At 43.9% G+C, this 13,121-nt stretch overlaps 2 protein-coding genes across 19 annotated transcripts in view; both read right to left on the reverse strand.

The window, feature by feature from the left end:
- Positions 1 to 1,300: 1,300 nt before the first annotated feature.
- On the reverse strand, positions 1,301 to 2,072 carry REP15 (RAB15 effector protein). The gene is given in 2 exon segments (XM_027711691.2): positions 1,301 to 1,660; positions 1,663 to 2,072. Coding segments are annotated over 2 exon segments (750 nt in total). The 5' UTR covers positions 2,053 to 2,072.
- A 1,549-nt stretch (positions 2,073 to 3,621) lies between these two features.
- The window catches only part of PPFIBP1 (PPFIA binding protein 1), a 78,576-nt gene continuing 69,076 nt past the window's right edge, over positions 3,622 to 13,121 (reverse strand). For all 18 annotated transcript variants that reach the window (XM_039379951.1, XM_039379966.1, XM_039379961.1 and 15 more), the window contains 9 exons: positions 12,378 to 12,528; positions 11,075 to 11,186; positions 10,843 to 10,931; positions 9,215 to 9,337; positions 8,454 to 8,579; positions 7,476 to 7,664; positions 6,776 to 6,955; positions 6,377 to 6,442; positions 3,622 to 6,254 (listed from right to left, as the gene is read on the reverse strand). In XM_039379951.1, coding sequence (XP_039235885.1) covers positions 6,168 to 6,254; positions 6,377 to 6,442; positions 6,776 to 6,955; positions 7,476 to 7,664; positions 8,454 to 8,579; positions 9,215 to 9,337; positions 10,843 to 10,931; positions 11,075 to 11,186; positions 12,378 to 12,528 — 1,123 coding nt within the window. In that variant the 3' untranslated portion in view covers positions 3,622 to 6,167. The remainder of the gene's footprint in view (positions 6,255 to 6,376; positions 6,443 to 6,775; positions 6,956 to 7,475; positions 7,665 to 8,453; positions 8,580 to 9,214; positions 9,338 to 10,842; positions 10,932 to 11,074; positions 11,187 to 12,377; positions 12,529 to 13,121) is intronic.

The following is a 13,121-nucleotide window of genomic DNA, read 5'->3' on the forward strand; positions in this document are numbered from 1 at the left end:
ATCAAAAATTCCACAGTTCTCTGGTCTTACTTCAGTTCCCCTTTCAGCTCCTTGCCTATGCCATGGAATGCTGCAAACACTTGTGGCACTGATGCCTCAGCCTCTTTAGGCTCTTTTTTAATGGCAGTGCAAGTAACAGCCTGTGTTTCTTAGTCCTTGCAGCTACCCCCATCTTAAAATTCAAATAGGAAATAGTAAAAGATGAATGAGCTTTCAAAATTCCTTTTGTTCTGTAAATAAAGTGACTGAAATTATAAGGAAACTACAGGCAGAGGAGTTTTGCACTGACCACACTATTCAGACAGCTGTAAACAAAGTGAATTTACCAGTTTGGAAATGGATCAGGGCCTTCTTCACTGGTTAACAGGGGCTGAAAGAAAGTAATTATAACTGTACGATCCAAGAGCCTCACTTAGTCCACTAAAAGCTGAGGGAAATGGAATAAATCAAGTCCATAAACACAATCGGCTCCTAAGCCTCTGAAAACAAATTCCAAGTGAAATACTCTTGCCTCCTCCAGATTTTTGATCTCTGCTTGAGTGGTCAGGAGCTGCCTCTGAAAAGTAAAGACTCCCATCCACCTCAGGCCTGGTTTTTGTCCGCACTGCTTGTTTTTTTCCAAGTTTCCCTTAACACCTGCCCCTGCCTTTTGCCACACCTTGCCCTGCCACAGCCACTCAGTGAGAAAACACTTTGCAGCTGGGCCCAGCCCTGCTTTTTGCTCACAGCTCTAAGGCCCTCCAGAGCTTGGCACCAATTAGGGGCAGGTAATTAACAGGTTTCTCACAGAGCCAATTTCTAGTGCTGGAAGGGGCTTTTCCTTTTAGTTGGGAACCAGCTGCCTCCTCCTAGCCAGCGTTTTTGAGCCCTGGTATCGTCCTTCACACTCAGTGCTACACTTTGGCCAGCACCAGAACATTTTCTTTAGTACAGACTCACCCTCCTAGTACAGAAAAAAATTTGCCACACAGCAAACAAAGGCTATGAGTCAAATCTACCAGGACCTCCCTAAGGATCTGGCTGATAAACCTTTCACCAGCTCCAGCCAAGACTCAATGTCTGGTGAACAAAATGTTCTGGAAAAACAACATGCCTTCTATAAACATTTTTTTTTCTGGCAGGCCTGTCCTGTTGCTTTAAAACCTGGAGAGACTGAGTCAGCTTGGTTCCTGCAGGAGCTCAGGGAATGCGACGGGTCGGGGGGGAAGGTGGGGAAGAAGGAGGTAGGGGGAATGGCGTGTGAGGAGAAAAGAGAGGGAGGCAGAGCTGAGCCTCACACAGCCTGTGCTGCCTCTGCTGTTTACACAAAGTTTGTGTACACGTTGCCCACCTCCCTCAGCCCACTGTTTGTGCCCAGGCAGTTTTCCAGCATGTCCTTCGTGGGCAGGGTGCTATCAGTGCCGGTCACAAATTGCCGCAGCGCGTTCCTGCCCGACAGGCGGCATTTCTGCTCCTCCCTGGCAATACTGTCCAGCAGGACTCCTCGGATGTCCTTGGGCTTCCCTGGCACGCCGAAAGCGACGAACAAGCCCAGGCAGTCCTGCCCCACCAGGCGGCAGAACTCTGCCAGCTTCCCGAACCAGCTCATGTTTTGGAAGCACTCGTCTGCCAGCGCGGCTTCCCGGCAGCAATCCTCCTCCTCCTCCTCCTCCGCGGGGCCGCACAGAAAAGCTCTGCCAGCTGCAGAGCGTGCACGGCGATCTGAAGCTTGATCTGCTTGTCAGCTCCAGACAGAGTCCAGATCCAGTCCACCCCGAAGAGGCAGGACTGCTGCCTGGTCATTTTGCTGGTCACAATGAGCTCCTCTGCTCCCTTCTCCATGCAGAAGCTGATGAAGTTGACCAAAAAGATCTCACTCAGCGTGTTTGTGGCTGGCTGGAATTTGCTCTGAGGATCCACAAAACCAAGATAGTCCTTCAGCCTCTGAGAAGCGTGGAGCACACCCTGGCTGAAGACGTCGCAGATGAGCAGAGTTTCAGCCTTGTCCTCCTGGCTGTCCTCCTGGGAGGCCTTCTGGCCCATTTTCTGTGCCAGAGAAGGTCGTTTCCACATGCAGACAGCCTTGTGGAAGTCCCTTCCTTTTCCAACAAAGGTTCTGCAGGTGCTGGGCTCAGCCAGACCTGTTTATCATGCACATGGGTACCTGCTGCTTTCCAGGTGACAGTGGTAGCAGCGGCAGAGCTGAGCTCTGTGAGCCCACGGGGCAAACAGGCTTTCTCCTGGGTGTGTTTCTCCACAGCTGACTGAGCACCAACCAGCCCAACAGGCCCAGTAACTTTCACACCTACTGAATTCACCTGTGCTTGTTTTCCTTATTGTTAATTCTGGCACCATTCCAGCTGATGTTATCTCCCTCCAGTCTGATCTTATCTCCTTTGATCTCCTTTCTAGGACTATTACAGAGAAGCCACTTTATTGGCACTACTGGGTGTTTCCTTGAGATGAAACAACCTTTTTCTTTTAAGCACCTAGAGAAGGGGATGCATCCAACCCTGAAGACTGCTACAGGGTACTTGAAATGATGTGATCATTTTTGATGGGATGTTGCCTGTATCCCAGGATTACCTGCTGCTCCTGTCAGTAGTCCATGGCAATGTACACAGACTCAGCTGGACTTCTGGCCCAACTGAGAAGCTCCTGCTGTTCCTGCCTGTAACTGGATTATCTCAAGGAAGCTCAGTCAGTCAATGCACCCCCATGCACAAGTATCAAATACAGCTACAAATAAAAAGCTCTTGCTGCAAATGAAAACCCCAAAGTGCTGAGGTGAAGCATAAATCTGCACTGAACAGTCATAACAACAAAGCAGTGCAAGGTATAAAAAGCATTCAGGTAGGGCAAGTGCAACTTCTCTCCTAAAGCCAGGATGTAGGCTTTAGGAGATTCCCATCCACCTTGTGGATGGGAATCAGAAGAGTTTTTCTGGATTAGTTCTCCATTCCTAAGTGTAATATGTACTTTAAGCTAACAGAAAAAAGCTGGGTTTAATCTCCATAGGCTCTTAACTGAAAAATATCTGTCTTTCCCTCTACCCTGCAAACAAACAGATAGAAGCTTATTATACTCTAAGTTTCAAAGTGTTTATATTCAGTGTTCCCACTGAAACACTGAACTGATGAACAAAACCATGGCAGTGACGGTCATGAGACCAGGGTTCTGCATTTTCCGGCCCATTATCCAGGCTCCACTGAGCAAAGCAACTGACCATCATTTATACCTGCACCACAGCAACAAAATGGAGTTTGGAGAAGCTCAGCTCCTGTTAGCAAAGCAGCCAGAGCTCCTGACTGCTGAGGGGAACAACACCTGGAACCACAGAGACACTTTTTTTACAGCAAGAACGGCCAGAGGACACCGAGCAATGGTGAAGCCCTTCTCATCACACCATACCAAACAACCTAAGATGGTTCAAATCTGGATCCCAGAAGTAACTAAAACATCTTGGGATAGTTGATTTCTTGGCTGTTAGCTGAGCTCTTCTACAGGCATTACTGACAAACTAATGAGTCAACAAAAAATGTGTGATTTTGCCCCTTTTCCCTCCGTCAGTTTTTAAATAGAACAAAACAAGCTTCCTAGGAAAATTTAAAGGGAAAAAAGAGAACCAGCTTTCAGAAACACTTGGCATTTTCCACAGATTTTATTGGATTTCACATGGCAATACACAGCAGTTATGTTGCCCTTTTCAAACACAAATGAAAACACCCTGATGGTATCAAGGGTGCACACACGAAAACTTCCTGACTTTATCACTTGCTCTCATATTCCCACCCCATAAAACAACCCAGGTTCAGATGATAGGCAGCTCCAAGGGGATGACCTGGCTGACAGCTGGCAAGTGCAGGAAAGGGTTGTTTGGAGCAGAATTCTGCTTACACTGGACTTAAATAAACCATCCCTGCGGTCACTGATAACACTGGACTGAAGAGACATTGGAGAGTATATTTGTGCCTAGTTCCACACACAGTATTGTGTCACTAGGTCCCCTTTTTTCCCCCCTATGGATATCCAGTCCTGTTCACCAGCCAGCAATTTGGAGGAATTTTGCCTGGAAGCCTTCACCACATTCTCCCAGTGCTTCCACAGGGTTTTATGCTCAACTTCCATGTAAATAATAACAATTTTGCAGAGTATTCACAGGAAGTGAGGCCTGAATCCACATCCCAACCATCTGCATGTTACACAGTGTGGTATTTCTGCCCAAATAAAACAGCTCAAACACCCCCAAGACTGCAGAGGAAGAAATAACAGCAAATTATTCGTGCACAGGAATCAGTCAGGAATGTTGACTAAAGCATCAGTTGTGATCTGTTTGTAGATAAAGGGTAAGCAGCAAAAAGTATTTTATGGAGACTTTACGGATTGTTTGCCTGGCTCCAGTTACCGAAAATGGCAGTGTACATTATGTACGATGCAACCTGTCCACATCAGATTTTTCATCTTGATACATCAATAATCAAAATTTTTCATCCTGGAACATCAACAATCACCTCCCCTGCACATCCTTCAAAGATCCAGGTCATCAGGTCACAAGAATATAATGCCAGAATATGTCTCTGATCTACCCCAGCATCTGGTGGGAGTTCCCTGGAAGCCCCAGAAAGAACCTTTCTTCCTTTCCCAGCTTTGTTTTATGAACATCCTCACAGTCAGCACAAACCTAAAATCCCTTGCTCCACACCAGGAACAGTCTCACTTCCAGCACAGAGAGCAACAAAACGAGTGACAAACACTTGGAAAAGCAACACACCACTGCAAGGAACATTTCCAGCTGGACTTTTTTTTAGACTTTTTTTTTTTTTTCCCTTTACAAAGCAAAGCAGCTTCATGCCATTGTGCCACAACACATGCAACGTTCAACACCATACAAACAACCACTGTAATAAAAAGTTACTTGGGTTTTCTTTTTGTTTGCTCACAATACCCAAAGTCTGACATGAGATTTCCACTGGCTAGTTCGGAACTTTAAAACCTGATTATCCTCAAAAGCAGCGGAGGTGTGCTTTAATGATGAGGAACATGTTTGATATTTGAATTTTGGAGGAAAAGTCCCATCTTAGGTTTAATAATATGAAATAATATATTTCCTATACATTTCTCTATATAACTTTATTATTTTGTTTTTTTTGCAACTACACCATCTTCACGTTAGTTATAGCACAGAAACATCCCTTCCATATGCAGGGAGTGCTCTCAACTTCACTGGATTTTTTTAAGTCACAGAAGTGTTAACAACCTTGTTGAATGTTCTAACTACTGCTGCTGGGACCAAGAGAGAAGACATTTTAAAATGTGCAGTTTTCGTACAGGTCACTGCTAGAAAAAATGTGCTTTAGAATTGTTTCATCCCAAATGGAAGATCATTAGACTGTGCACTTAGTAAAAAGCAATGAAAGCAAACAGTTCCAAAGGTCAGCCTGCCTTTTCCAGTAACCAGCTGGTCTGCAAACTGGCATAATTTTTTTACAACCTTCTCCCCTTTCCCCACACACCTTCAACTTTCCATCACTCTATCTCACAACAAAATTTAAATTTTTGCTTTTATATGTACTTCATATACTTCTTTTTTTTTTTTTTTTTTTTTATAAAACAGTATAAAAATAAGAGCAACAGTCAAGAGCTACTGGGCAGCTTATGCAGGGCACAGATGACTAAAATCCTACACTGGATACTGTAGGAAGGGCAGAACTGGTATCTGTGCCAAACAAAAGCACTTGAAAAGGAGCAGTAACTTCTATTTTTCAGCTGAGAGCCTAGAGAAAGCTGATGCACGATATCTACAGACTCAGTATTTTACCTAACACCTTCTGTTACTTTCAAACAGTATAAAGGATTATCTGAGACCATGAATAAGCAAAAAAGAGCACTGTCATACCACATAAATTTAAATGCAACACTCTGAAACATATCACCAGTTTGTACATTAAATAGAGTTAAAATGATTACCATTCACCAGGGTCTGGGTGGCTTTTATGGCAACTTTAGAGTAGGCACCTTTTTTTTTTTTAAATCTTCTTTTCTCTTTAAAATTCTCCACCCCACAGTGTTCCTTCGAACAAACAGAAGCAAGAGCAATTGTAATGTACATTATCTGCTGCCCATCACATCAAATGATGATGCTCCTGCACACAGGAAAGTGAGCCTTTGCCGGTGCCTGGTGGTTACCATCAAACATTGGAGTCCTCATCTGTTACACTGGTGCTGGGAGAGCGGGTCGCAAAGTCTTTAAACATTTCATCTTCTTTCAACATGTGCTGGAAAGGAAACGAGGGAACAGTGAAGGTTGACCCTATTTATGTCTGCCAAGGGGTTTATATCTATCTTGGAGAAACAGATCTTACTCCACAGACCCCTAGACAGCACTTTTAAGCCTTACTGTCAAGTTGTTGATGCCTTCAGAAAACGCTCCTATTTGCCTCACCGTCCCTTCTGAATCTTCCATCTATAAAAACAATGAATCAATAATAAATTAGCTGTGTCATAGTCATAGAATGGTTTGCATTGGAAGGGACCTTAAAGACCATCCAGTTCCAACCCCCTGCCAGAGGCAGGGACACCTTCCACTATCCCAGGTTGCTCAGAGCCCCATCCAACCTGGCCTTGAACAATTCCAGGGATGGGGCAGCTTCTCTGGGCAACCTGTGCCAGGGCCTTTCCACCCTCACAATAAAGAATTTCTCCCTAATATCCAATCTAAACCTCCTCTCTTTCAGTTTGAAGCCATTCCCCCTTGTCCTGCCACGGCAGGGACTCCAAACTGCCAGAACTGGCTTACCTGCTCCAGCCTGTCCAAATCATCATCGTCATATACTCGGATATCCAAGCCAGGCTTAAAGCCCTTCTTTGATCCACTCCCAGATGCCTGCCCCAGCTCCATGGGACACACATACTCTTCCCCATCATCTTGCTTCTTCTTTCTCAGGTTCCCAAAATTGCTGAAGGTAAGTTTCTTTGGCTTAAAAGTGAAGAGAAATTTGACACTAAGTTAGAGAATCAGCTAATAATTAACAGATCTCCTACTCTTGCACTGATGTTTCAATGATGAAGGGCCAAAACCCCACTTGTCTCCTAAACAGATCTTCCAAACAGCTGTAATTCATGGCAGAAAGGACAATGTGTGTTCTCTTATTGTACCACTGTTAAGAAAACACCATTTAAAGGATCTAAAATGAGGTCAAAATTCCACTACAGTAGACCATGAGCCTATAAACAGTAGGAGACAATCTTCCTCCAGACACCTTACAGGACAGACAGAAGGACAACACGAGTGCTACCTCTCATCTGTGCACAGGAGAGGCTGAGGTGTGGTGTGTTCATGGCAGACACAAGTGTCAAACCCAAATCTGCCAGGTCCTTCTCTCATCCTTCTTTCCTTAGGAACCAGCCCCTTTTCTCAGACCTTACTGAAGTGCCCTCCAAAACCAGCACACTGGAGATCCTGGAACCTCACACATGGCCCAGAACAAGTGACCAACCTTTACTTTGGCAGTTGCTGTCAAGAGGACATAGTCTGGGGACTCCATGGCCTCTCGTTTCTGCTGCTGGGCCTCCTGCCCGATGAGGAGGTTGAAATGAGTCGCCAAGTGCCGCCTCAGCAGCGTCTTGTTCGGGGGGATGTTCAGCAGCTGTGCCATGGTTTCTACATTGAAACGAGGCTCCAAAACCTATGAATCAAACCACAGAATTGAGCTGAAGACAGCAACTATCTGATGAAGTCTCAAGGACATCAGCTTGGTCATTCCCTACTTTGGGAGTTTTTGTATTTTAGAGAAAGTGTACAATGAAGAGAGAGAAAAGAGAGTTAACTAGAGAAAGGATTCCCAAAATGCTACCTCCAGGCTTTCCTTCACAAATAGAAACAAACTAGCAGAAAGGAACAGATAAATTCACCCTTAACTGAAGTGATGTGTGAAGCTGCCACAGAATGTTTGCCCGCCATCCTCTTTAACTCTGGACAAGGTAGCGAGAAGAATCATGGAAAACAGACAAAATGTTTGGAGCAGGGTATTAACTCTTAATCACCATAACAAACTTCTGTAATTATAAATCTCTTGTCTGGAGTATCTGATGCCAGAGCAATTAAAAACAATCCTGGTGTGACACTGAAATCTCAAATTTTACAGAAGTAACAAGCTTCCCTCCTAAAAGAAAACCATATCCAGGTCTGGGAAGGCAGACAGTGGCTGTTTACCGCCAGTGTGCAGGATCAGAGGACAGGAGGTGGAGAATGCCATACCAGAATTAAATTGTGAGGGGAATACAGATTACCAAACTACAGTAATTGTGCCACAGACATTCACATCCTTTAAACCATAGAGGAATAAATGTTGCTACTTATGAAGTAGAACAAGAAGATGAGACGTGTGCAGTGAACGCAGTGTCAGAACTTTTGGTGATTCTCAACCACTTTTTCTTTTTTAAATAATAAGGAACAAGCCATCCCAAAAGCTTACCATGAGTCCTCCGTGCACACCACTGCCCCGCAGGTTGGGTGCGTACTCTGCCAGATCCACGGAGCGCAACCACTCCATCACACGGTGGTTGGTCCACTGGGTGACCTCGGAAGGGGTGACATTGCTCTGTGTACAGGAGGAATGGGCAGGTTAGGAGACATCCCAACTCAGCTTTTTAGATTGCCACCTTGCAGCAATTCCAAGGTGGGGATGGGGATGTTTTAAGCTTCAGCAACTGGTTCCATGAGCTGCTGTGCTGTTCTGGCAGATACACATTGTGAATCTAAATCCAAGAGTCTGGGCTGTTTCATCATCCATTGCCCTATCCAGCCTTTGCTGCTTCCAAAACAAACTGGTAGCAGTCTCCCATCTGGTAACAGGGCCAAGCTCCTCCTACACAGAAAATTTTGACACTGCCATCAATTTGCCAAAGTTACACAAGACTCATGGCAGCAGTGCGCTGAGTTCAAGATGATTTATGTTCCAGACAGCACATCAACCACTGGGCCAAAATAGCCCAGCTGTTGGCTTGGAAGAGAAGCAGGAGACTTGGCAAGGGGGACACAAGTCTGGGGTCAGGGCAGGTGGAGGAAAGAAAGTGATGTCAGAGCATGAGGCTGGAAAGGCAACATGAGAAAAAGGGAACTGAAAATGAAACAGAATGAAATAGGAAGGAGGAGAAAGCAGAGCAGGAACAATCAGAAACATTAGGGATAAAATCCTAAAGGATTTCCCTCCACAGTTTCAGGGTAAAGCAGTACCTCATCCGATGGCCTCCTGCGCAGGCAGTTGGGCTCAAAGTTGTTTATTCTCAACACCTGGATGGCTCTTTTGATGCTGAGGTGGTGGAGGACACTGACAACCTTCAAGGACAGCAGGTCATCCTGTCAAAGAGGAAGGAGGAGTTAATAAACATAAATGTGCTTATTCATGGAACCAGCATCTGACTGGAGGAGACTAGCTGAAAAGGGCACATCTGACACATCAGAGGTAAAATTTTAATATGTGAGACAGGTGATTAGCAGCAAACCATCTGTCCCAAAACAAAAGCTCCCCATGTTGCACCGTATGACCTCCTGGGTGATGCTCTTCACACGGGGCACAGGGCTTAGTACAGGAAACCTGGAGCAACAAGGAGGGGACAGGGTGAGATGACACATCCTCAGGGACTGCATTAGAGCCAGGACAGCTTTCCAGCTACTGTTATTAATTTTGAGGCAGGGTAACTTTATAAGATCTTAACAAGTATTAGTTTCATAATTTGCATATTTAGGTGGTTGTTTACAGTGAATCTGTTGTCATAGTTTGATGGTTAAACTCTGTCTAAAAATATCCACAATTAAAGGGCAGTGATAGGAAGAATATCCATTTAAAAAACAAAGCTCCTGCTACATGTCCTTCCTCTGTCCACCTATTACTTTTTCTCCTTTTTCAATACAAAAAAGACTCCTGAATAATACTAATTCCCTTACGTTATACAGCCCATGCTGTATCTTATCTGCAGTCAATCCTCACTCACTTAACACTGGTAGTAAAGTCTTCCAGCACAAGATCAAGCTCAATGGAGCCTTGTGGGCATCACATTTCCAAGAATTAAGCAGAAGAAACAATTTGCCTCCTACTTTTATATTAATGTCTGAACTCAAAAAACTAAAGGAAATAAGCACTAAATCCCATCATTAAAGCAGTGAGTATTTAACATTTGACTGAAATGGTCTGAGTGGGGAGTGGGAATCTCACTTTGAAATGCAAAAGCTATTAAGTGTAGCCTGTTTTCAAACAAGTTGGCTCTTCAAACTGCAATTTTCTTCAAAGGAAATTGCTTGGGTTTTCTTCACCTAAGCATCCACATGAATAAGTAAGCAGATAGAATGCTTGCTCACTGAAGAAAAAAAATTCCACCTACTTCTATTAATTAATAACAATATGAACAGTAATGACAGCATCTGCACACTTTGGTGTGCAAACCCTGCCTGAGCACAACTGTTAAGAGCAAAATTGCCCATTTCTCATGCATAAATCTGAGTTCTTGCTTAGAAATTTGCTCTTCCACCTGAAGATTGTGTGAAGACAGTATCTCTAAAGTTGGAAAGAATACAGGAGATACTTGCAGGTGAGTAGTAGTAACTGTTTTCTATAGGTTACAGCTATTAGCATTAGCTTAACACAGGACTCCCACTACAGTTTGAAGGGGCCCTTTAAACACTGCAATGAAGCACATGGACAAATAGGGAATTCTGGCATACCCTCTGACCTCCCTCAGCCTCCTCCCAGCCATCACCCAGAAAGTTGGAAGTCCTGATTAATGAACCATTCACCTGGTCTTCAGTGGGGACAAACTAAGAACATGGAAAGGATGTCAGGGGAAAAAAAGAAGCCATTTACTCACCACACTCATGTAATGGAGCATTCGGCCGTCCATCTTCCCTTCATCAAACTGGGTCTTGTACTGGGGGAGGCCAATGTCATCAAGCCACCCTGAGGCAGAGACAAACACTGCTGTCAGTGTGGGAGCCAAGTTACCTGCACCAGTTGGTGTTTCTCACCTTCTGAGCCCCAAATTAGCCATGATTAGGAACCCCCATCTAAAGACATTGCTTCAGCATGGAATAAAATCTTACTGGTAACCCAGTGGTAATCCAGTTTGCCATGGTTGTTTTCCTCTTCAGATCCCAGTGCCTGCAGAGCAAGCTGGAGCTTCTTCCGATGCAATGGGTGCTTTATCCCAAGCTCCTGTGAGAGGAAGGAAAGCAGCAAATCTAGAGACAATACTGTATTATTTCTCCTTCTGCTGAATTCCAAAGGGTTCCAGAGAGTCACACTGTACACAGCACTTGCTGTTGACCTGGCAGGTGTGTTTTTTATTTGATTAATATCAGCATCATTTTAGCACATGTTCAGCACTAGGGAAAGGCCTGGTGGTGTGGTGGGTTAATTAATCATAAATTAATTTCAAGAAGTGATGGATTCCAAATTGTATGAAAATGTCAGCCACAGTATTCTGATAACAGGTTAAAAAAAATCCCACAATATAACCCATGCTGGCATTCAGAAAAATACCTTCCCATTTAGGCAGGTAAGGTTAAAGGAATTATTTAGTTAAGAGCAAATGAAGATCCCAGGCACTACTGAAATTCATTAATGCTTCCAAAGGCATAACACCTTTCCCAGTTTAGCTGCAAGTGCAGACATTCCAGGATCTCTTTTATCCCATACACACTTTCACTAGTGCTTGCTGGTTAATGTTACCTCTGATAACACTATTACAACTCATTATGTTCACATCACACTTTTCTTATTCCAGTTGTAGTGTAACTACCTAACTGAGTAAACGGGCTTACTATTTCATGAGGAGAGTGATTTTTTAAGAGGTGGAAATTCAAACTGTAGTGAATACTGTGGATTAGAAGTATAAAATGAATCGACCTTTTTATTTTGTTCCTCATTTTAGAAAAAAAGACAAAGAATTCTGTAACAATTAGAGACATCAACTGATCAACCTGTGTGTAACAAATCCTCATTCTCTTTGTATAAAATGGGCAGAAATTCAATCAGAACAAACCATAAACTTTTTACACCCTTCTTACACAGGCATAAAACAACTGTACCATGAATCAGGGCTACAAATCCATATGATAATGAGGCACTCTCACATACCTGTTTTTAGAAAGTGGCATAGTCAATTGATACATCCACGCTTCATGAAGTTAAATAACATATTTGTAATTATTACCTTCCTTCCAGAGCATTAAATTTCTACAAAACTTCAACCAGAAAGAAATGGATTTGGCATCACTGCACATGACAGTTATTTTGAAAACTCACCTTGTTTACATTTTTTACTAGGTGCACCTGATTTACACGCAGAGAAACAGCAATTTTTTTGTACCTTTAACTGAAAGGATTGCTTCTGTTATTTCTCACCTTTTCCAGATCCTGCTGAGAAGCTTGCAGGAGTGTTTGCCCAGACAGTATCCACTGCCTGCCATTATTTATGTAGGAGCCAAGCCCTTGGTCCTGGAGCCAGTTGCAAACCTGCTCTTTTGTCCACTTTGCGAACGGCATGTCCAGCTCACTGTGGAAGATTCACCAAAAAAAAGACTAATAAATCCTGTGCCTCAAATCTCCAAGAAAGCCAAAATCTAAGTCTAATTCATATTTTGTGGGAGCTAGGACAATCTCTGGAGGGGAACATGCATCGTGGCAGGCTTGTGATGTGTTTCCTTTGGAATCATCAGCACCATGAAGTGCTAATTGCTGCTACTATCACAATAAATACTACCAAAACCAACCACCTCTGCTGCTTAGCATGGCTAAAACCCCAAAGAGAGACCATAATGCTTCACTTTAGCCTTTAATCCCTGGAAGTGCAGCAGGAAAGGTACTGGAGGAGTATCTGTCACTGCCACGTGAGGGCTCACGTCCTGGTTCAATGAAAACAGACAAACAATTCTGTAACAATTAAAGGCAAAGAGGCTGATCAACTTGTGTGTAGCAAATGCTCCTTCCTCTGTGTAAAATGGAAAATATAATCAGAACAAAGAAACTGCACTCCTGCAGCTCAGCGGAACGACCCCACCACCCACCCAACCTCAAACCCCACAAAGATCACCTCTCAAAGGAGAGCCAGGAGAGGGAATGTTTGGCACTGAGCTTCTCCTTTGAGCT

Source organism: Pipra filicauda, unplaced genomic scaffold (assembly GCF_003945595.2).
Source record: "Pipra filicauda isolate LSUMZ 115617 unplaced genomic scaffold, ASM394559v2 scaffold181_size1560634_pilon, whole genome shotgun sequence".
Taxonomy (NCBI): Eukaryota; Metazoa; Chordata; class Aves; order Passeriformes; family Pipridae; genus Pipra; species Pipra filicauda.